Consider the following 26,554-nt stretch of genomic DNA (forward strand, 5'->3'; position numbering starts at 1 on the left):
ATCTTATTAAAACATTTTTCTAACGTTTGTTTTTAAAAAATCACATATTTTTCATTTATTCATTTTTTTCAGTAGTATTTTTCAGTAGCCTCTTCGGTTTCGTGAAAAAATCTTTACCTTTTATTTCATGTATCTATTAAAAACTTATTCTTTTTTCGATATTGTTGAATTAATTTATAATTTATCTTTCAATACTGAAATATTATTTAGTTTTTAGTATATGTTATCTTTACTGCCTATATGAGTTAAATATCGATGTCCGATATTAATACGAGCTCGTATATCGATCTGTATAATTAATCGTTTTGAATATCTTTATCTTTATGCCTTTATCATTGGTGATATTAATATCACGATGTTTCGATGAAGCAGAAGTATCGAGCCCTATCAGATTTAAGTACTCTTTTGTCAAGAAGAGATGCATATCGCGAGATCATGACTTTCGAGATGTTTAAGACGCCTTTGTGGTATTAAATAGCAAAGGCTTCGACATGCATTCATCGAATCTTTTATTCCGCAGGGGGAGATAATTCTTTTGAGATCGCATGAGTTTCTGAAAAGTCGTAAAAAAACGACGCTACTTGATATTCTGGGTCTTGCAAGTATTTTACAAATTACAAGGTTCAAATGTAGATTCAAAATTAATGTAATTTTAGACACCTCGTATCATTAAAGATAACATTGTAAAGTCCAATATCTGTGTACAGTAAATGAAATCGTTAATCCACACAGGGGATAATTTCACGGATAAATGAACTGCCACAGTAACAGTGGCTTTGCTCGATGATGCGAGTAATGTTACGACAGCGTCGTCGATTAATCGATTAGTAGTAGCGTTGCTTTGACGACGACGCCTCTCGACGGCTTGTGATTATTGAATATTTAACGTTCGACATTTGACTTGCTCAGGCCGAAGGGCATCGTACTAATCGCCCTGTGATATGTGCAATTTGATAATTCTCTCTCGGCCTTTGTCCTCTTCAGATTTAATGCTTCATCGATTCTCTTTGGAATGCATCGTCCGTAATGTTCCACTTCGGATTCCGTTCGCTGTTTCCCTATACACCACATATCTGTCATACCACATTTATATCGAGACAAACAAATCGCGGCTCTTCCCCTAGAGTTTTATTTTTATATTTTCATGTTTTTACCGCGCTCACTCAAAAATATTTATTTCACATATCATGTAAAATGTATATATATTTGCATCGGGTAACGCTTCGCTGCATCGAGAGCGATCTTTATTTCGCTCGTAGCAACGCAATTTTAGCGGTGATGTATACTTCGAAAGTGTGTTAATCTCGCGATGATAAATTTACCCATCGCCACGGGGAACGGTATCAATCGACAGAGACGTGCGATATACGATGCCGAATGTTTCATGAATTTTTGCATAGTATATATAAACGTGGGCATACGATATTAATGAGTTTAATGAGCTATTATAATAAAATAAGCTGTAAGCAAACGTCTCAGTGAACTGAAATCGCGGTTGCGTGATAAAACTCAGAAATAAAATTTGAAATTTTGCATATCGCACAATACGATTGCACGTGACACAAAACGCAGTTAATTATTTATTGTACTTTTCAGTGGTTCGTGAAAAGTATGAATAATTAATTTAATAAATTCACACCATTAATTACACACGCGTATGCATGATAAAATGATAATTATATGTACTAATTGAATGTATAATGTATAAATGCATAGATATTTCATTTCCTACTTTGATTGCACATATAGTTCTTTTTATTGTCAAATTTATTATATATAGTTTTCTAGGGAGTTCAAATTCTAGCATAATCTCATTCAATCTATCGATAATCGAATTAAATGATATTTTTCAATATCATGGTCCATCATTTTTTTTAGCATTTGTTTCATGGAGGCGGAATTTTTGGATTATTTTGTTGCAGCAAATTTTTTGATATTTGAAATAAATGTGTCATCAATTTTTAAGATTTGACATTAATTTTTTATATAATTTTATAGAAATATAAAATCACATAAAATTAAAGTAATATATAAAAGTGATAATATTAGTAATAATTATATTAGACTAATCATTGTTATTGCGACAATATTATCTATGTCTATTTTTTATCATTGTTAGAAATAAATGTTGATTACATAGACAGCGAATAATGAGAATAAAAAAGAATAATTTAATTGGATGCATTCTTCTGATTTTTCTCTTTCGGGGAAAAAGAGATTCCTGCCTAACTTCCTCGATGCACCATCAATCACGTAACTCGGTCGCCGAGGATTTTTGGCGCCAGAGGGTAGATGAGATGAACGGATACGATTTTTATAGCACACCCTGTCACATTTTTCTCGGTACCGCCTACGGTCATCGATGCGTGAAATAAAACAGATATAAAAGAAAATACCATAAGAGAACTGCCTCATCAGAGCATGACGTTGTTTCACGTTATGACCTTCGGGGCACCCTAAACGCGAAGAAGTAATGATGCAAGAAGGGGTTGATGTAATCGAGCATGGATCCGTAATATTTTTGACGACGTTGATGAAGTGTTTAAGAGGTCGTTAATGCATTTAGCGGAAATATTGTCCATGTAATGTTTCGTAGAGTTTTAGTTTACGCGTCAGAAACATGGGTTTTCTCTTTTATCATTTTCACAAGGATGAAAAGTATAGAATATTTTTATCGGAGTATTACAGATAAAATATTATGAAATAATTATAACTCCTTTTAGTAACTCTCTATTAATAATAATAATAACGATTGTGCAGAACTTACTATAAAACTTAATATAAAATCATTATTCAGTAACTATAAAATAATAGTGACAAGCAGTGAAAAAAGCATTTCTTGTTTTCTGAATTTTATATATCAAAAAACACAATTTCCGACTTACTTGAAAGAAAGAGATCCTGGAGGGCCTGGGCAGCCTGGCAGAGGAGAGCCCATGTTTCTGCAGCAGCGAGTCCTGTGCCTCGCAGGGTAAGAACATCCCCTGCCACTACTGCAAGTTCTGGGAGTTCGGCCACGTCTGTTGGCATTCTGTAAAAAAAATGTTTTAATATAATATTTCATAATTATTTAATAATTAAAATTTTAAATGTGAATTTTAATCACATGAATGTTCTTTATTAGGCGGTCTTATAACGAAAAAAATGTAAAAATACAATTTTCTAAAAATGTAAATTAAAAATATCAAGCGAGATTGTCGGGTAAAGATTTCGCTACTGGGGCATTTTATTTTGTTTTACATAATGAACACGTGCAGGATCGAAGAAACGACACTGTGGTAATGTATTTCGCACACCCTGTGTGTCTCGAATAAACAAATACAAACACGCCGGAGCGTGCATATGAAGCTATCGGGCTTGTTGCTTGCTCAGTCTCGTTTATATTAGCCCTTTGTTCGTCGGTATATGTCGCCGTGGTTTGATGTACTAGCGAACGAGCTACCATTTTGCAAATGTTACGTTCCTTCATTTTCCTGACACCGTCGTATAATATATCGTAAAATAGTGCGGAAAAGATCTTGATTGCAAAAGAAGATTCATAATTATACATGATATAATTTTACTTTGTAAAAATAATAGGCATTATGTCTAATATTTTTTCTATCGAAAGTTGACGTAAATGTGATTTTAACAAGATTGATTTAAATAAATATATTTCTGATTTATTAATATTATTTTATACTACATTATATTTTTATTTAAAAACGAAATGTTCTTCAAATATTATTTCAAAATAATATTCTAAATATTATTTCTCAAATATTATTATCAAATTGTTGTTGCATATAAAAGAGCTTTTATAACGTCGTGAAAATAGCATATAAAAAATCTGCATTGTTTCATAAATAACGTTTTTGCGATTAAAATTGACAACGTCCATTCACGGTATATTTTTCTCACGTCGAAGATAAGAGAGAAAGATACGCGCAAGTTTTATCGATTAATGGTGAAAATCCCGCAATTTTCCGCGAATTTATTTTTTAATCAAAAGCGCGACGATGCGACCGCGTGATTCTTCTTTGTCTCTGTCCGCATACAGACCTAGCAGCCGCGAATCTCGACGTCATATGCACATCCCGAAGAACAATCAACAGATGTGCCGTCGTCAGAGAAAACAATAGACGTCAGCTCCATTTTCAGTGATGCTCTCCTCCGCGACTGCTCTTTCAAGCAAAGTAATGCGGGCTATCGTTATCTGCTCTTTGCCGAGCACCCTTCGCTGAGAGAGCACCCTTCGTTGATTTCTGTTCGACCATGTTATGAGAAAAGATTTGTGTCTTGTATACGTTTGTTTGCGCGACGCGTGGGTCATGTTTGTATCGCATCAAAATTTAATACGCTATCCAATTATTATGTCGAACTATTTCACGTGAAAAGTAAGCCGATCAAACATTGTTACTCCAATCTTATGAAAGAGCTTATCTTATGAAAGAGCGTAAATGGATTCAGAAACTTTAGAATATTATATATCTATTTTTTTCGTCACAGGGAATTAAGTGCTATTATGATTATAATTATTATTATTAAATTATTATCATTAAATTATCATTGTTAAATATAATATAAAAAAATATCTAATTTTTAAAGTTTTAACTTTAAAGTTTTTTGGGGAAAGGAGATTGTTTTATTGGGAGATTATTTTCCCTAATAAAAAATAAACGTTTAGGGAGTACGTATATAGAGACGGTTTGATAGACGATGAGCACGCGCATGCAAGTTTCAGATTATCGAATTTCCCGCAAGAATAGATTTCAGAAATAGTTCAGATTGATATATGTATATACATACATATACATATATAATATGGTTCCATGGGTGGCTCGTTTCGCTCTTCTGCACTTTCTCGCACTTCTAACTTAGTCAGTTGCGATTGTCCTCTCTATTATGCGGTGATCACGATCACGAAATTTCCACATGAACGAAAACGCGCTCTTCTTTGTTTCCCCGTGCAGAACAAAGCGATACAACTTTGCAACAACTTCTATGTCGTTCTCGATATTGAACTTTACGATTAAATTGACTAATAAAAAAAATAATCGAAACTGCAAAAATTGTACATGAGATAGTCTATATAAATGAGAAAATACTTTGAAATAAATCGCGCTGACGTTCTATCATCTCTTTTGCGAACTTTTTCTACCTTTATTGGGCAGATATTTTTCGATTTTGCAATTTCGTCTGATTGATACGATTGTTGGTATGACTGACTATAATTGTGATTAGTTCTATAGCGGGATGGCTGTCAATTTACAGCGCGTCCGACTTTATTCGATCAGGTGCGATCGCTCGTTTCACCGACATGTGTATTACGAAGTTATCGCGAGCAGAAATTTCCCGCTTAGCATGCGCGCATTCACGCTATTTACAAGCGGTTCCCGTTAACAAAGTTATAAATCAAACGCAATCTCCCAGGTGTAACTTGCCTAGCAGTATAATTAAGCAGTAATTAAGGCGACGCATTCTCTGGCGCAATTATGATCGCAATTATTTGCAGCGAGTAATAAACATCTTGATTAACTCCTCGCTTTAAGTCCATTTCGCGATTGTGATCTGTTTCATTTGATGACACTGGCTTACGGGCGTATATCGTATATTATCTTCAGATCGTTTCCAATCAATGAACCATCGTAAAATATATCGATTCGACCGATGATGGATATTCGAGTTCGTATATCCTGAAGTTTAAAGTAGCAGATCGTATTGTGACAGTAGGATTTATTGCGGATATTGCCGTTTGTCTCGACTGTGTCGTTTTCGTTGTGATATTAATCAATTTTTGTTTCTTTTATTTATTAGTTACATTTCAATATATTGTCATCGTTAGTAAATTCTTGTGTGTGTGATATTTTCATTTATTTTTCTAATTGTTTATTCAATTCTTTCTTATTTTAATCTTCTTTCAAGATGTACAAATTTATATCAGCTCAAATCATTTTAATATTAATGAAATTTTGCTATACTTCATTATATGTATACATATATAGCGTTCTGATATAATAGACACTTCAATATTAAAAGATAAATAGATAATATAAATAAATTTAAAAAAAAAGACAACTCAAGTACATATCTGCTTTTTTAATAGAGAATATCGTACGTGCTTCATTTTATTCTCATTTTATTGTTGTTGACATTCGCTAAAAAGTTAGAGCATCATCCAATTTTGAAACTTTCTGCCTTCTTTAATAACACTGTTTGTTCTCTGCAGCGTATCGTGTATCAAGTCTGATTTCTTCCGGCAAGTGCTGGAAAGAAACTTCGCTGAAATTAATTTTCTGCGACAAATATTCTGTTTTGCGAAGCCGGGCGCCGGTTTTCTACAGAATTAACTAGCGATAAAGGAGGACATTGGGAATAATTAACGAGCCAATTCGGATAATAGCGTTAAATAGCTCTTCATTGTTACGCAATAAGCAAACAAGCACAGAAGATCGTGTAAAACAAACCAGTTTTTCTAGACCTTAAACCAGATAATTTATTCTATAAAAATGCATCTTTGTTTTTTTATTCATATATTTTATTACAATTTATTTATTGTCGCACGTATTTATTAAATCATATAACGTAATTCTAAATTAATTTTCTTCATTTTTATAAAGTTCAATATTTAAAAGTAATTTGATCTTATTTTTTATTTTTATAATATATAATTTGTAATTATTATTAGCACACACACATAATTATAATTTTAAGTATAAGCTATATTTTTAATCAAGTTCCGAATGTGATTTACACTACATTCGATTGTTCTATATATATTAGTGTTCTCGGAATACAATGGACAAACCATTCATGCAACTCGGTCACCTTTTATGCAATGCCCAAAGCAGAACGTATAATAGCGTAGAATTACGCAATATCTGAATTCGGTCAGTTTAAAGAGGCAACCTTGAGTGCTTTTGACAGATCCGATACTTCATCCAAGTTCCGATAATCGCTTTCAGCTAATCAGATGTGCATTGGATATTCTCCATTTATTACAACGGTTCGCCGAACAGCGTTATTAATTTTCGTTACTATCCCTGTTTGTTTCTAAATCGTTAAATCCGGTATGGAAACACTTGTGCAGGAGATGGAGAAAATGCGCATATAATAAACACACTCGTTACGAATAATCGCGGAAGCAGGGGCGTTTAATTAGCGGGCAATCGGTTAGCATTGACGAGAGGGAGCAGCTGCAATTCCGTGTGATTTAATCAGAACGCGAATTAAACTCTAAACGGTATACAACGTGCGGAAAATTCCATCCGCGCTCGTAATCGAATAAGCATTGTGTGTTGTGCATGTGTGTTTTGTGACTTTTGCGTTTTCAAATCGAAAATGTCAATAGGAACAATTTAACTGGGACGGTCTAGGATATATGATACCCCTTTATATAATGTAGCAATTCGGTTTGGAAATCGATTTTCGGATACGGAACGGTGGTTCACATCGGTTATTCATGAATCGCTTCGAGAGTTTAACTATAGTCAGCTATATCGCGACTGACAGATATCAGCTGATTCGCGCTCGCTCTTCGCACTATATTCCTATATAGGCCGTGTTCCAAAATTCACTGCCAGCGTTGAAGATCTATAATATACGTAACGTGAACTATAGATTTTTAGCACTGGCAGTGAATTTTGGAACAAAGCCATACTCACCTTACACATTGTCGATCGGCGTATCATAGCGCGGCGGCGTCCGCGCCGTGATGATCTCATGTGGCGCGAAAGCATGCGCTCGAGTACCGGGCAGGTAGTATACGAGACAGGAGACCCCGACGAGGAACAGGAAAAACAGGAACACGAGATCGAACATCAGTAGGGAGTTCAAGGTCATCAGTTGCATCGTGCGCGTGCAACTCGCTCCACCATTACACGCGTGCACCCACGCACCAACCAACCCGTTGCATATACTATCACTACCTATTTTCTCTCTCTCTCTCTCTCTTTCTCTCGTCCTCTCTCTCTTTATTCCATCACGTCTACTTTCCCGACGTCTTTCTCTTCTTAGTTTGTTCGATCGAAACTTTTCACGAGTCTTCGGCGTTCGAAGATGTGTTTAATTTGATAAAAACGGCTTCACTTAACTGCGAACGTAGCAATCGCCAATTTTTCTACAAAGTTATATATCATACTTATATTTATCTATATATATCTACTGTTATATATATATCATATATTTTTAGATAATTGTTTTATAATTTTAAACGATAATTATAAATTCAATATTAAGAAAAAATTTCACTGCGTAACAATTAATGAAATATTATATTTATGAAATATTTTTCTTTTTTCTCCGATTAGATTACATCGTTGTTAATATTCGTGCTACTAAATTTGGAGCGAAACGTTTTCATGCGATAGTTTAAAAAAAAAATAAAGTTTTTAATATGATAGAGAAAAACCAATTAGAGTGAGCAATCAGAAGTATACATTGGAACACTATAAACGTAAACGAGAATGAAAGTAATGGAATGGTTTTTATTTTTTGTTGTTTTTACAATAGAGCCTCGAATCTTTTCAAAACTAAAACTCGCCTTGCAATTATACGACTATTGACGACATAGAGTATACCGACAGCAACAACGAGGTAAATTGGATTTCCCACGAATTATTATTGAAAGTTATCAAAGCCAGTCACGCCGGAATCGGCGAGTCGCACGTATTACGTAGACATTTACGGTAGGAATGCACATGTACTGATATCGGCAAATTATGGATACTTTCGCACCGGCATAAACACGGAATAATTAGTCTCATTATCGATTTCATTTATTTAAGCGCATTTCGAATAAATTCCTTTGATAGAATCGTCTAAATAATACGTAACTTTTGTCGAAAAGAAAAAAAATTAAGAAATAAAGATCAGTATTTTTTTTTAAATTAAAGACATTATTATGATATTGTTAAATATTCGAGATTCATAAGGAAAAATTTTCAAGAGCAGTTCGTATAACGAATTAAACGAATTTTACACAATTGCGCGCATTTCCATTATCGAATAAATCGCATAGGAATATCACATGAGTTTTATTTACAATCAGCTTTATTCTACTCGTATGTGAAACTCGCTTGATATCCTATGCTATTTATCCGATAATGGAAATGCGCGCGATTGTAAAATTCGTTTAATTCATTATGAACTGCTCTTGGAAACTTTTCTTTATGAATAAATAATCGCGATATCGCGATCGTGAATCGTGATAATGTCTTTAATTTAAAAATGCCGATCTATATTTCTTAAATTTTTTTTTTGACAAAAGTTACGTTTTATTTTAACGATTCTGTCAATTGAATTTCTTTCCAATGGGCGAGAATTAATGATTTTTTTTCTCTGATAAATGGCAATGACATTTCGACGATCTCTTTGATTGGATGCTTCTTTATACGCTTTATATATAAGCTTTATTTCGAGATAATTGCTATTATAGGATCTCGCGAAAAAGACAGATGAATCAAATACAATGCTCAAGGGTTTATTTAGTTCGTTTAACTGATATGTCTGACGAAGTGAGAGGCTACCTTTCTTTTTTCGGTACAATAGCCACGAGCCAATTGAAAGCGCTAACAATACAGCGGAACGCTTTAAGGGCAGAAGACAGTAAATGAGCCAATTGACGAGAATTAGTTGCAGTTTTGAGCTAACAAAGATATGTTCCGCACCACATTAAATATTATTCGGCTTGGAGAATATAGATCTCACATAATGCTTTACAAAATTTAAATCACAAACCTAATGAGGGAAATTTTTTTTGCGTTTAGTGATTTAAAGAGAAATTAATACATAATTGATAAAGGCGGGTTAGTAGTTGTATTTAATAATAAAATATATTTCTCAATCTCTTCGTTCTATACTAGTTTTCCATGTGGTTACGACAGGATTATATTGAAAATATTCGAAGTTTTGAATTCATTCTTTCTTTTTTTCCCCCCGAATCGACTACGTCGAGTGGTCGAATCGTGGACGAAGGATTGCCCGCATCGACATGGCTGTATGCGGTCGAGTGATTTTCCAGTTACGCAAATTTTCCAGTATCCACCAGTACGTTCAATGGGTCTCGGCGATGCGCTGACTACCGGCGGAAATTTACGGGATGACATAATTTCCGTGCGGCCCGATGCGCCCAAAAGGCGGTCCTCATCCTCCGCGTCAATCGCCCATCCGTTCCTCGGAATACCCAGGAAAACTCGTGAATCATTGTCTGCGGAAACGCGAGAATCGTAGATCGATATGGTAAAATATCTTTCGCGGTAGTATTTTTTTCATTTCGCATTTATTATTGTCTCTTTCTTGCTGACAATTATCACGAATTAGAAATATACTGCTCAAATATTTTATTTTTATTTAATTTAATATTATATATTTTTTGAAATATTTGAAATAAAAAAAAACGGATTCATAAAGTTTCTGTGTGCTTATAATTTCCAATTATTGCCATAAATCAATATAATGAATAAAGATAAAACTAAGAGATAATGAAACACTTGGAACTTCTTGCGTTCGAGTCTATTAAATAATTAATAATAATTATATAATATATAATATTTTACTTTAAATGTATAAAAATAAATTTATTAGAATGTTTATAAATAATTTTTAATTTTCTTCTCTCTTTATCATTATAATTGTCTGACTCATTGTCTCTCTTAGGTTTTTTCAAACAGTGTTAAATCTTTTCACAGATTGTAAAATAGAAAAGTAGTAATCGAATAGCACTGCAAATTAATTCAGAGGCACTATTAACGAACTGCGGAAGCTCTTCGTTCGCGGTCTCATTGGTCGCCATACCTCATTAAAATCAGGAAGTCGCTCGCGTTCTTAATGAAGCTTCAGTAAAAAGAATTAGCCTCACTTTTCTCTTATCACATTTCTTTTATTGTTGCATTCAACCTGGTGCGAAGATTTCATTTGACTTCAAGAATAAAAAATTTGACTATTATTTAAAATTTAATAATAATATTAGATAAAGATAATAATATCTTTATCTGAATTAATTAATCTTCCAATTCTGAAAGAAAATATATTTTTGTTTTATATTATTTTTCTATATTTTTTTAAATATTGTTGAGATTACAAAACTAGGAAAGAAATTATATAAAAATAATTTATTTTTCTTTTAAACGCAACGTTTCCTTAAAAAATCCATAGATGATTAAACGTTCCAAGAAATTATCACTTTTGTTCAAATTTATTTTAGAAAAATAAAATAAAATAATATTTTTTAATTAACTTTCATTAAAATTTAATAAACGTATGTAATAAATGTGATGTATTTCTGTATATACAGAAATCGATAGATAAAATCGCAGTCGATAAAATAAACACTCTCCTTTTCATTCACACAATCCTTTTTATTTTCTTATGCTTCCTATTGTATTTGCAAAGTCACTTCCTTTCTTTCTCTTTAAAAGAAGATAAATTCTCATGGAAAGATTGATAGAGAAGCAGTGCGGCAACGTTATCTCGATATTTACTTTTCAACGTATCTTCTCCAAGAGCATAATGATTTTTCACTTTCGTATATAGTGCCAAAGCAAATTTTCGTGCACAATCTACTTCCATTAAAATCCATTCAAAATTTGCTGATAAAATTATCTTTCATGACACAATTATTTTTTTAACAATTATGTTAAAACTCATTCAATATTTGTGTCGCAAAAATATAATCCTAATTAAGGTAATCTTTTGGCATCTTCAAAATTATATTCAGATATATTTATCTTTTTAATTATTGACAGAACAAATGGAAGCTGAAATGATAACGACTTTATCGTCTTTACATTAGTTCTGAGAAAAGAAAGGGTCATGACTACTTTTTTCGCATAATTTAATTTCACTTTGTTATGATACCGACAAATTAATGAAAGTTGACTAAAAAGGATAATATCTGTTTTAATTTCGTTTAGAAATAATTCATCCGGGGATGAAATTGTTTTCATGATAGTACTCTCAGAGGATTCTTCCATAAATCGCACCATTTTCCGCAGGGAATGATTACTATAGAACTCGATTCGCCCAAATTCCCCTAAATTCTCATCCATTCTCTGCACGAACCGGAAAACATCACGACACCTTCCATTTTCTCCGATAAAAGTTTACGTGTAGTGGAGCAAAAATGCCGACAGGCTTTTTTTTATCTCGTTCTATAGAACAACACAAGCGCGTGCTACGCGCGCGCCATTCTTCGATTTTATGTTAAAAAAATGATAATATAATATGTTTTAAATAATATGTCATAATTCTTTAAACTCGATTAATATTTTTGATAGTTATCAACTGATTTCTGTCAAAAAATATTAATTGTGGATAAGATATTATAATATATTATTTGCAACATATTACTATTTTAATATTTTTTACATATTATTTTAATTTAATTAGCAAATTATAACATACACAATATAAATAGGTATAAATATGTAAGCTAGAATATTTAATTAGCAAATTTTCGCTTTATTAATATTTCTTGATAGAAATCAGCTGATTAAAGCGTTAATTTGCTAATTAATTTTTAAAATAATATGTTATAAAAATTAAAATAATGTTTTAAAGTCAATCAGCATCGCGGAAAAGAGGCAACAATACTTGCGAAAATCGACTTAATATGTCTTTTTTAGAAAGAGGGGGCAGCAGTAACATCTGTCTTTCTCTTCCCTTCTTTTTGTATCACATATTTAAATGGAAAATAAATAAGAGAACACGAATTTCTATAATAATCTGTAGATGATAAAAAAAATACGAACAAATAAACACTGTTTGCAAAGAGAAATTTTTTCTCCAACCATCGATTAATTTCTATTCGGAAGGCTCATCTTGCAAAATACTCTAGTTATGCATGCGCGGTTAGACTTTTTCTTCAATTTGCGGTTGGGCTTCTTCTACAATTTGCGACGATCTTTATCCTTTCATTTTTTAGCTTTTAATTCCTTTGAAATTCTGCGTGAAACGTCAGACTTATTCCCTCAGTCTCTCGCTAACGAATTGCGACTATATATAATACATTGAAATGTCGTCTGAAAAATATTTTTCCTAACAAATTCTTATTTTTAATTTGTTTCGAGTAGATAGGTTGTTTGATAAATTAAATGTTAATTCTAAAAAGCGGTACCGTATTTTAAAAGCAATATATTTTAGAATATTTTGGGGTATTTTTAGAAACTTATTATAGTATTGTAACTACATTTTGGAACAATGAAGAAATATTGCATGTAATATATGAATTACGAAAGCGATAATATTGTTATGAATCAAGGAAGAATGAATTTTTCTTTTTCTTTGTTATCATAATATTGTCATGTTTATATTTTTGATAATCAGCTATTGCTGTTCTCGTGACGTTAATTGCCAATTAAAATTGGGCGGCGTTCATGGTGATTTTTCTTTTAAGATTTGTTGTCTTTTTATTCTCTTCTCATAAATCTTTCCTCTCTCATCCTACTTACACAGTGCGTCTATAAAGTTTTAGGACTACATTAATTAAAAATAATAAATTTCAAAAAGAGTACCGTAATTTCTGTCTAGTCTTCAACACAATAGCTTGCTAGTACTATACATCGATTTTTTTTTGTTTGTAAGTGCATATCCTTTTATTGTTCTCAGTACTTTCATTTTCTCAATTTTAAATATTCTATTTATTATTGCGGTGTCAACTCTTGTTTTGATTTTACATTGTAGTGGTTAGGTTGTTTGGTTATTGTTATCACTGTATCTTAGCAATAGAGAGAAATATGCAATACCTTCTTGATGTTTTATGAAATGTATAAAATAATCTCTTTGTACGTCAGCTTCTGATTCCGCAATAAGCATAATGTCATCTACATAGCATAATATACTCATTGATTACCAGTTGATATTTGATTCTTTTAGATTTTAGATAGATGGCGACGATGATTTTATCCATGATAAGATTGAATACAATTGCGTTTAGGCTGTGAATGCCTGCGGTTTTCGTTTGTTAATTGATCACCCCTGAATGAATTCCACACGTCGGCGAAAAATTCAATTTGCGGTTCGTGTTGGAAATTACGGGAAACCGAGCGCGTTGATGAAAAATTCTAAAAGTAATGATAAAGCTACAGGAAAATTATTGTTGCGCGACACGACGGAAAGCATACGAGATTTTCTACAGAAGTTCATTACCGAGTTTGTTATCGCGGTATTAATTATCAGGCCAATCGTAGCATAAAATAAAGTAAGAGAGCGAGAACGTTATTGTGAGTTGACCGTGACGCGAAATAAAGAGAAATAATCTCGCGTGAAACGAGATTTGTCGCCAGTAGTTCAACGCTCGGGTGAAAAATAAAAAAATATCGATTTTGAATATATTGCGTATAGATAGGAAATCCATTTGGTGCCATTACTCCAACGAATAAAATAAAAGATCGAATCGCGGACAATTTATATCCTAGCAAAAAGCATCCTAGGCAAAAAAAAATCAAAATGGTTCAATTTAGTACGAGATTAAAGAATGAGACTCCGTCTTTTTACAGACTTGTTTAATTTAAGATCTGAATTTTAATAAAGACAATAACAGAACATTTTAATAAAATAAATCTGCTCTATATCATGTATCAAATATATATTGCTCGAATATATATATTCTCTCGTGTATTTGTATCGTGATAACGCTGCACCTACATATTTCGTGCTCATACACGTTATCAATGCTGCTTATAATTTCTACCATTCCAATTCTATCTCCGACCGTGTTAATGTGACTCACATTCCCCGTTATACGAGTTATAATTTTCTATGAAGAATAATGTACTGGAAATTCGATAAGGAATTCGAGCTGCTTCTCCTCCCGGTTTGGCGACTTACGGAACCGGCCGTTTTGTTCAGCATCCGGTGCGCAAATGCGCACGGCATAATTTCTAGGGTCGCGCTACTTTGCGGAGGCGCTATCTTTAATTCTCGCGTGAAATTAAATTATCGCGATCCACCACTGGAAATTATGACATCGCGGTTCGTTTAACGCGTTCGCGTATTGCGCGTCAGCCACTTTTTCTGCAACTCTCCGACCGCCCACCTTCGCTCCGAGATTGTCCATATATGCACCTCTTATTTAATCGTGCCGCGGAGGTCGTTTCATGTAAAAATTTATCTTTTCTGCTTCTTGACATGCATCCCTCCATTTCGAAAATGCTGTCAAGCATAATTCCGTCGTTCACGAAGAGTTAAACTGAAAAGCATCCTCGACATCGACAGTATTTTAAATTACATTTTTCGATAGAAAGAAAAACTGTTTTTAACATTCTTTGGACAGGGTCATACCATATAAATTGGTTGTTTCTTATGTTTGTTGCTATTATTTTTTAATTTTCATTATTTTTCTCTTATGCAATCATTTTTTTATCCTTTCAATTTTTTTTCTATGCTAAAAATCCATTACTGTAAATTCAGCATTTTTCCTCCATTTTTAGTGGCCAGATTTCACAAATTATAAATAACAGTGCTTTTAACAGGTTTTATATTGTTTTATATTGTTTTATATTGATATTTATATTAATTGTTTATGTATTATTATTTATATCACTCTCTCTATTTATATAATATTTATATAATTTAATAAATCTAGTTTGTTTTACGCAAATTATAGAAAATGTAGAATATACATATAGAAATTAAATCGAAGTAATCTCCCATTCTAAAACGTGCGGTTTTGTTTCGATAAAAACATCTTCGATGAACGCAGAAAAAGATCGTCGTGTTGCATTCACGGGAAAAATTGACTGCGAAAAACGTCGCCTTTAATGTCAAGTAGACGCGCACTTGTCAGCGGTAGATTCGCTGGAGCGTAACGATCGGAAGCTAAAAGGAAAAAGGAAACACTAGCAGCGAAGAAAGCTGTTTAATAAAATCTCGAGACCGCGAAATTGAACGGTTTATTTAACGATGAAATCAAAATCGATCGTATATCATCGCATATCACCTGCAAACCTTTTCGCACGTGACGCGCATCGTTATCTAATTAGGCCGACAGAGAGATTCACGTCCGCGAAATTCATGATATCAAACACAGTAGTTGCGCTGTAATGCAATAATTGCACATTTGCTACATAAATTCAACAGATTGCTATATCGTTATAAATAAATGGTAAAATTGTCAGTATTTATTCGATTGCAATTAATGAGATATTTATTTCGAGAATTTATCAAACAATTTGGTTGACAATAAAAATTAATAAATATTATTCTTATAATTTTAGTTTACGCAACATGAAAAAAAGAACAAAAAAGATTTTTAAGTCTGTTTCTTTCTCTTTAAAAATATATTTAAATCTTATTATATTTATTATACATATAATTGTTACACATTTAACTGCAATTCTCGGAAAATTTACCAACAACTTCGCATTTTCAGTATTTTTTTTCAAAATATTTTCTCTCAAAATTTTTACATCTCTATATTATTCGTCTCGTTATATTTCGCGTGCAAGCGCTGACGCATAACCCATGTTATGCACACGTGGTCCATAGATTCGTTGAATTGGATCAAGAAAAGAGGCTATGGGAAGATATGAGTGCAATGGTACATCACGCTGACAAGTATAGCTGTCGCCGCGCGTCGAGGATGTTACTTTATACCGGTAATACATCGTTTATCTCGCGGTCTATATCTGTCGCAGCTACTCCGGTAGTAACAGTATAAACCATCCCGAACTTTTCCTTCGTCTCTTCTCCTAATTCGATACATTCCCCCACACACCGGGGCGAATTCCCTCGAAAATAGTAGGAAAAATACCGCGGGGAAAATGCCGAGGAAGATCCCTTCGTCGAGTATCATCGGTGACCTCTGCTATTCGTCCTACTTTCGCGTGTTCTGCATTGTGTGATCTCGCAAAACCCAAATGTCGTATATTATAACGTTTTCTATCTACTCCCTTCACACATCATTTACCGCGCAATCTATGCCCTCTACCTGGCCTTTAAATTAGCGTAAATTCTATTCGGGTTCTTTATTCGATCCGAAATGCATTCCTATCGTGAAAGTAACGATATCGCGTCGAATTTGCGTTAAAGTAATTTGTGCTGCAAGAGACGCATTCAAGGTCGATTATTACTGTGAAAATTAATCCAGTTTTCTCGGTACATTAATCAAAGCGCGATAGAAATGAAACGCTATTTTCTCGGATTTTTTAAACGAGCACATCGCGGTTGTATAAAATTGCACTTATATTTATATATATATATATATACTTTTTGCAAATAACTTTCTCTTTTCATTAAGATTCATTTACGTTTGAACAGGTTCGACTTTCGAATAAACGTTTTCAATGTAAAATATTGATATGAGAAACGATAAAGAAAGTCTTATTATTTTTCACTCAAATAAACATAACTTTCTATAGTAAAATCCACGTGTCATTGCAATGTATTAATAAAATCTTAATGAATAAGTTATTTCTAATTTCTAAATCTGTTTATATATACGCTACAATAATGCAATCTATCTTTCTGAAAAATATTTCTTTTACCTAAATTAAGATAATATTAATGCTTTAGAAAAGTTGAGAATAATAAATTTCAGAAAAATTTTTTCCCAAAACAATGAGAACATTTTTAATTGGATAATGAAAATTTTTCAAAGGGTATGCGTTTTTTCATCACAGTTATTCTTAGAGTTAAATATATCATTTCTCTCTCTTTCTCTCTCTCTCTCTCTTGTATTATGTAAATAAGAAAACTGACTAGACTAACGCGGCAGGGTTGAAGACTAACAAAAGATATCCGAGTAATATGACGTAATCCATTCTAGCACATAGCTACGCTCCGTTTATTGAAATACTATGCAACGGGAGCATATGTCGCGCCATAGACTCGTAAAACACGCGCGTCATGTTTTTGAGTTTCAAAACATGCAACAGAGCTGCCGAACGCATATGACGTTTCCCGCCTTTCTTGTTTATCCTCAAGGTACGGTAGCGATATATATATATGTATATCATGGAGGCTCTTTTTTTCTCGTGAGAACCTTCTTAGAGCTACTTTTTTTTTGCAACGACAAACGGAGAAGAAGGGGTGAAAGATGCTCTTCTCTTGGAACAAAGTTCAAATTAAGAACGCTTCGTCTGATTCACGTGGATTTAATGCTGGAGAGAAAAAGTTAAATCCACTGATGGAATAATTTTATTACTTCCTTTATTTCCACGCCAGCCAGTCGGATTGGCGCGAGGAGAGGCAGATTTATTTTCCGTTCTTCCTTTTTTTGGCCCGTGACTCTCGCCTCGTATTTAACAGATATCTGTCTCACCCATGCTAGTTTGCGAATTATACAATAGTGTTAATATCCCGTTTCTCCGACGACTAGAGAGAGATTCTTTATATTTTTAGAAGTTATTTTAATATTTGTTTCGACAAAGAGAATGTCTCTGTAAATTTTATACGCGTTCTGAGAAAAATGTCATGCAATTATGTATCGTGAGAAAATTATATTCTTTATGCGAATCCCAAGTATGTGTTTGCGGGACACAGCTTGTTTGCCATATTAAAACTTTTAATTCAATTTTTTCACTGCCCTCCGCGCACAAGAGTGCAATTGCTTGTTTTGATTAATTAATTAGTTACTATTTCATATCGCAAAATGGTAGCACATATTCAGTAACATTTAAATAACAACTGCGCCATTTCACAAAATACACAAAATATTTTCAGCCAATGAACTGTAAAAATCTAGTTTTGTACTGAAGTGTGTATTAAAAAAATTATTATTTTTTAAATATATATTTTTGATTATGTGCATGAGTTATACTGAAATTATAATAAGTTCAATCAATGATTGCAATATGAATTTTATGTTGTCATAATCGCGACATGAATATATTGTCAATATAGAATGTAATACAAAAATTATAATATTATCAATTAATCAGGTTCTCATGTGTTAAGTTCAAAATAAATCGCGATTTAAAATATTAACAGTGATTTTGATTGATACTTATTGTGCGAGAAACTCTTAAAGGAAGTTACGAGATGAAATATTGACAGTATGTGTGTATTGGCAGCAATATATTGATCATGCAAAGAGATTCTTTAAAAGAGAACGTGTATGCGTTGGCATGAAAATAATTAAAGTATGTTAAAGAACAAAGGAGAAAATCGATCTATGAAACGAACATGCGCTATCCTATCATGTACTTCCTGATCGCATAATCTGTATACACTATGCTTCCAGTTTTTATTCATTACTCTATTAGGAATTATGATCTTTGCCACTTCGTTTAGTATCAATTATCGAAAAAAAATTTTTTTATCTATTTGCATATTTTAATTTATATATTAAAGATTTATATTAAACATTTTTATGAGACAATTTAAAAAAAAAATCATTTCTTCTCATGAAAGATTGACTTAGTTTCGATATCCCTTCGGCACGTGACAGCTTACCAACGCCACTTTAGATTCTTTTTCAATGTCGCATTTTCGCACTTTTTCCGATGTTGCCCACTGCGCGTCTCGCGCGCAGATATCCGCAATTTCCGCAATCTACATTCTATTGCGCGAACGTTGCGTAGGAGTACCGTCAGCTGTGCGATATTACAGAAATATTGTGCGAATCTGTACGATGTTTCTCCGGTTTTTACCGTGTCCGCGCATCGTTTCGGTCTTCCCAATGAAGAATGCCGTTTCACTCGCGTTTAGCGACGCCGAACTTTGAACTTTGAGTTAGAAAACATTGCGCAATTCGTAATCGGATAAAGTCAAGAATTATATAGCGAAAGATCGAGAAGATCAATAGTATTAATCCGCGCGCGAACGCAGAAAAACAATTATCCAAGTCCAATCGAAAATCTAGATTTTTTAAATGTCGCATATATAAAAAATAAATAAAAGGAATGTCTCACATATTATATTTCTGCAAATCTCGAGAAAAACTCGATTGCTTTACTGTTCTAATCTGCTCTTTAAAGATGAAAGATGAACTTAAAGATTTATGAGAAGTGTGATTACATAAATTACGTAATGACGTAATTATTGTGTGAAAACTATTCAAATTCTATCTTTCAAAAGGTTGATGTAGTGCTTACAATTGATGAACGCGCAATAAAAAATAAAAAATTCTCTCTGTCACAACATACAATTTAATCCTATCGAAGAACCAAGTAGCGGATGTGACGAGTGGAGATCGCGGACGAAGTTCCACGTGATATCGTCGCGCAATATTAAATTCCTATGCAAAATTGCGATCGCTACGTTCGCGCAATGCGATAGTATATCTCGACGCACTGATTCAGATGCACGCTCTCTGCATTTTCTACTACTGTCACCGATCAACACTGCACTTTGACGAGTGTTATTTTCTTCTCTTAAGCGCGAACGGACAAATTAAAGCAATTGACGCAACGAAAAGACGGAAGCCTCGTAGAAATAAAAATCGAGATTCGATCGAAGATCTTAAAATCGCGTTAGCCGATTTTCGCGCGTGAGGTTTCCCCTCGATAGACGCGATTTCGCTCGCGCGAGTTTCGCGTCCAGTAAGGGTTGCTTGCGACGAGAATGCCAGATGAATACTGAGGCACATCACATCGGGCGCCGGGTTCCAATCCCCTTCTACGTATGCCTTTTATCCCTCTTCCGGTCCCCGCCACCATCCCCCTGCTTCGCTCCTTCATCAGACGCGCATCCACCCACGCAACTGTTGCGCCCCCGCCCGCTTCTGATCATCCCTCAAGTTTCGCAAGTAGTCGTCTGGCGTGCGCATAGAGCAGCGAGAATCGAACCACGTGGACGATCGATCGGGATCGCGATTCTTCCTCGCGAAACGCTCGCGCGGATGTATCGAGTTAAACGCGAATAATTTTCATTATCGATCGTTATGGCTGCTAGAGTCAGTCGTTAACAAAGTTAAACGGCGATATTGCTACTTAAAAGAATTAATTAAATATATCGACCTTTGGACATTTCAAGCTCGGTCGTAGCGCTGCTATAAATTTGATTAAATCATCACTTTTAAAATGACAAACGATCCCACAGCGCGGGGATCGGTATGATTCCAATTTACTTAATCGACTTTCAGCTACGAAAGCTGGACCAAATAGTAGGTAATTCAAAAATGCATGAGATTTATAATGCTAAAAATAATTTTTTAACTTTGATATAAAGAACTTTCTTTCAAAACGCAAATTACATTTCAAACTCAATCTCGAAAGAATATTTAATTTAAACGCACATATTAGTGGTTCAGTATAGTTAAAACTTGGACAATCAGCTGTTCTTAGTTTAATTTATATTAAATTTGAATTTTATATATATCGCAAATACTTTCATATACGAATCAATACGGTCTTTCACGATGTGTAAAATAATAAGACATTCTTGACGGTAATTATTTATTTTTTTCATTTCTCTCCGGCAGTCCCTCTTGCATATTGGTTACAAGCTCGTAGGTATTTCACGCGCGCGTAAACGTGACTAATTAAGAACGCATTATTACTATCGTCGCCCTACGGAAGAGTAATTAATTAAACGCTTTCGACAGACGACTGGCCGTAAGAATCGCTACGACTGCTGCGAAACTGCCGTTAATAAATCTATGCTAATTAGTTAAAGGAGACCTGAAGACGAGTTACATGCGCCAACGTGTTTTATGCACCGTTCGAGCCAAGTTTACAAAGTACGACGGCCGACCTTGCAGCGAGAATGTCGGCACACTCTCGATCTGGCACCTGCTAGCAATCGATTAACACATTTTTCACAACTTAAACTTTCATTTTGTTCATAATTTCTTCCGTGCGCCCGTGCACATCTCTTTGATGCAAATACCGTTTATGTAAATCAGCGGAAACAATATCCAGCATGTCATTAACATTGATGATTTAAATACTCTCTCATAATAATTGTAATATATAAAGTTTCTCTAAGAAATTCTTCTATTATTTAAAAAGTAACATTAATTTTAAAAAATACATAGTAATTTCCTATCTTTATAATAAACATGTAAATATAGTAAATAAAAAATATATATTGAAAGCAAAGTAATAAAGAAATAAACAAATATTATAAACTGCGAAAAAATATGCTTTTAATCGTCTAGTCATTATGTTCTACTAATCTACAATTATAAAATATTTTTTTGGGTAATGTAAACGTTAGCGTTAGAAAAAAGTCCATCCAAGCGAATTGTTGTTTGTCTAATTCTCGATTAAAAATTACGAGCAAATTAGTTTACATCTCGAGTTAATCGTAGATTCCTGTTCGCATAATGCGCCTTTTCCTTCTTAATCATAACACCGTGAATCGTACTAGAAGTCCTCATCTAAGCAATTAAGACAAGCTTGATGTGGAACCAGAATAAGATTCGGTTGGTTAGTGACCATGAACTGTGAAAAAGAAATTGCTTTGCGAGAATTTGAAGAGCGGAGGACGAAAACACGTACACAAAGTTATGATTTCGTTGAAAATAAAAATAAATCTGATTTTTGAAGATATTTAAACGGACGCTAACAAAATATAATTTATGCGAGAAACATATATTCTGCAATTTTCTTGCACATTCAAATAATTATACACAAATGTGTCGCAGCTTTAAAATGTCATCAGCATCATTCTGTTTATTTCAACATGTGCGTTTCACACACATGTTGAAGATAGGAATTTCAAAATATTATTCGATAATACTTAAATCATAAATAATATCTAGATTATACATATATGTAGCAATCACGACATTTCTCATATATTCATATTTTTGTAAATTTATCTCTTGTAAATTTTAAGTACTACTAGAACAACACAAACGCGCGGTACGCGCGCGCCATTCTTCGATTTTATGTTAAAAAAGAATGTTTTAAACAATATATTATAATACTTTAAACACGATTAATATTTTTGACAGTTATCAGCTGATTTCTGTCAAAAAATATTAATAGAGAATAAGGTATTATAACATATTATTTACAAACATATTACTATTTTAATTTTTTAATATATATTATATTAAAATTTAATTTTTTATCATATTATTATTTTAAAAATTAATTAGCACAAATTAACACTTTAATTTTTAATTAGCTGATTTCTGTCAAAAATATTAATAAAGCGAAAATATTCTAGCTTACATATACATATTAAATTTTTAAAATTATTAATTTTTAAATTTAAATTAAAACAAAATTAAAATAGTAATATGTTGTAAATAATATGTTATAATACTTAAATAATAACTAAAATGTGATTCTTAAAATCGGCCACAGAGCCAAACCCGAAAATTAATTCCAATTTTTCGGCACGGTATCTCGAATTGAGATTACAACGTTCCATCAAATTAATAATCCTCGACTTATTACAACGGGTGTTTAACGACTTATTACAACAATCCCGTTGTAATAAGTCGAGGATTATTAATTTGATGGAACGTTGTAATCTCAATTCGAGATACCGTGCCGAAAAATTGGAATTAATTTTCGGGCTTGGCTCTGTGGCCGATTTTAAGAATCACATTTTAGTTATTAAATACTGAGAGCCGATAAAAAGATTTTTCTTAACTTAAATAATAATATGGTAAAAATTTAAAATGGTTATATGTTGTAAATAATATGTTATAATATGTACCTTATTCTCAATTAATATTTTTTGACAGAAATCAGCTGATAACTGTCAAAAATATTAATCGTGTTTAAAGTATTATAACATATTATTTAAACATTATTTTAATTTTTATAACATATTATTTTAAAAATTAATTAGCACACAAATTAACGCTTTAATCAGCTGATTTCTATCAAGAAATATTAATAAAGCAAAAATTTGCTAATTAAATATTCTAGCTTACATATTTATATTTATATTGTGTATGTTATAATTTGTGCTAATTAAATTTTAAAATAATAATATGGTAAAAGTTATAAAATAGTAAAATGTTGTAAATAATATGTTATAATACCTTATTCTCGATTAATATTTTTTCTTTCTAAAGCTATATCTTTTCGAACGAATCTCCTTCGAGTTTTAATTAATTAATATTATTAATATTAAGTCATGTATATAGTATCGCGCGCGCGCTATTAGAGTGAAGTTGCCGATGTTTGTAGAACAGCGGCCATTACCGAAACGCCGCGAGTATCAGGCAGTTCGACCTTTATCCCGCTGTGATTAATTAGTAAGCATAATCGTTAGAAACGATTTCTAACCTTTGTATTGTAATATTTATCAATCGCATATCATAATTTCAACGTTAATATGTAGGCGTAATTGTTCGAAACGCATATTTCGCGAAAAATTCGATGCAAAATTTCTTGCCAACATAACCCAACTTAATCTGTTGTCGCGCGCGCGAATGTGTTGCGATCCGTGGATATAGTTATCGTTAATTCTAGTTTACATATTTATATTGTGTATGCGAAATAATAAGATTATTCTAATATATATGTATTTTATTTGTTACAGGTAGCATTGCGATACACAGTCTGATTCACGCGTCGAGTCGGGAGTGCCGTGTAAAGTTTCGCGCGTCGGGAGTGCCGTGTAAAGTGTCGGGCGATCGTAATTATTCGTATTTTCGCGAGTGCTACGAAGGACCAAGAGAGGAGGAGGAGGCCCAGGGAGGCATCGGGCGACAGCGGGGCTTCTGTGAGGTATGCAAAATAAAAACATTTTTCTAAACTGCATTTTTTTTAAAGCTGTTTATGAGATATTTGACACACACAGCATATGTGTATACATAATTTGAATATTTTGTTTTCAGATCAACGTGTGCTGTACTACAACTCAGCTATTGCACGTATCGGTGAGTGAGAAATTGTTTATTTATAACATTTTAATAGCGCTAATGGGGGTGTATATTATTATATACATATATACGATATGTTGAAAATATTAATATATTATAAATATGTTATAATATCTTATTCGCGATTAATATTTTTTGGCAAAAATCAGCTGATAATTGTCAAAAATATTAATCGAATTTAATATATTATAACATTCCTTTCTAAAAAAGCATGTTAAGTCGATTCTCGTAAGTATTGTTGCATCTTTTTCGCGATACCGATTGACTGTTTCGATTCGTATTGTGCGTTATATTCGTAGCACCGAGAGGCTGTCATTGCTAGAGTTAGTAGTTTAACAGTTTGTTCAAAATAAAATAAAATAAAATAATGTGTTTTAAATAATATGTTACATATAATACTTTAAACTCGATTAATATTTGTGATAGTTATCAGCTGATTTCTGTCAAAAAATATTAATCGTGGATAAGGTATATATTATAACATATTATATACAACTTATTACTATTTCAATATTTTTAACATATTATTTTAAAATTTAATTAGCAAATTAACGCTTTAATCAGCTGATTTCTGTCAAAAAATATTAATAAAGCGTTAACTCGCTAATTAAATTTTAAAATAATAATATGTTAAAAATATTAAAATATGTAGTAATAAGTTGTAAATAATATGTTATAATATATACCTTATCCACGATTAATATTTTTTGACAGAAATCAGCTGATAACTGTCAAAAATATTAATCGAGTTTAAAGTATTATAAAATATTATTTAAAATATATTATTTTATTTAATTTTATTTTAAACAAACTATCAAACTGCTAACCCTTGCGATGACAGCCTCTCGATACTAAGAATATAACGCAAATCGAGACAGTCAATCAGCATCGCGGAAAAAAGGCAACAATACTTGCGAGAATCGACTTAACATGCTTTTTTTAGAGAAGGAAACTTGTTAAAGATGTTAAGAAAATATTTAGTATTCTAAATCTCACGCATTTCAATAATTTTCGGACATCTCAATTGGTTCTCAGTCAAATTCGAGTATGATCTCTGAATAGAATATGGTCTCGGAACGTACAAGGCGTGACGTTCGCTGACAATTTCATGAATAATTGAACGTATGCTTTAAGCGGATCGTGACATATTGGCGGGGTATCGGTTTACCTGCAAACAGAATATGCTAGCCAGCTGTCTGAACTGCTTGATTGATTAACAGTTTGCGTTGAATCTTGAATCGCGCATTACAGTGTAATTTGTTTACAATAGATTGAGTAATATTCAATTCACGTTACGATTCAATCGAATGAGTTTTAAACATTTTTTATTTTAGTATATAGAAGAGTAAATTGCACAGATTACACAGACATGCTTATTTTGGAACAGGATTTTAAAATATACTGACGTAATTCGCAGTTCGATTAAATCTTATCGCAATATCTTGTCCGATCATCCTCTCATGATTTTCGCATTCTTTACCATCAATGTGTTCAAAATCAAGAATGCTTATTAGATTAAGTTCATCGAACGTGTCGAAAATAAGATTGATAAATCGAGATGAAATATTTTATAATGCATTTCGAAATATAATAAGAATCAATGTAAGTCGATTTTTCAAACTTTTTGTGTTTGCGTAGTGCAAGTAATTGCACATTGCATTGTGTGCATATATTTTATTTGTTCTATTTTGCTGTACACATTTGATGTACTTCATAAATCATCAATATATTAAATTTTATTATAATTACATATATTTCTTATACTGAAGGATTTTCGTAGATTGATATATAAAAATAATCCTTGAAGAAGTGAAGTATGACTAATATTACATAACTAGTATT

The 26,554-nt window shown here is 32.7% G+C and overlaps 1 protein-coding gene across 8 annotated transcripts in view; it reads right to left on the reverse strand.

Moving 5' to 3' along the window:
• LOC145943900 (uncharacterized) overlaps positions 1-26,554 on the reverse strand; it is an 80,480-nt gene that overhangs the window by 36,360 nt on the left and 17,566 nt on the right. Inside the window, exons 1-4 of one of the 8 annotated variants that reach the window (XM_083051811.1) lie at positions 20,064-20,480; positions 19,372-19,776; positions 7,644-8,071; positions 2,886-3,031 (exon numbers count right to left, since the gene is read on the reverse strand). In XM_083051811.1, the coding sequence (XP_082907937.1) occupies positions 2,886-3,030 (145 nt within the window). In that variant the 5' untranslated portion in view covers position 3,031; positions 7,644-8,071; positions 19,372-19,776; positions 20,064-20,480. Of the gene's footprint in view, positions 1-2,885; positions 3,032-7,643; positions 8,099-19,371; positions 19,777-20,012; positions 20,481-26,554 lie in introns of those variants that run through there. The other 7 variants (XM_083051808.1, XM_083051814.1, XM_083051813.1 and 4 more) reach the window with 7 other exon arrangements.

Source organism: Prenolepis imparis, unplaced genomic scaffold (genome assembly GCF_030444845.1).
Source record: "Prenolepis imparis isolate NDT839.2.m4 unplaced genomic scaffold, iyPreImpa1.0 SCAF_12, whole genome shotgun sequence".
Taxonomy (NCBI): Eukaryota; Metazoa; Arthropoda; class Insecta; order Hymenoptera; family Formicidae; genus Prenolepis; species Prenolepis imparis.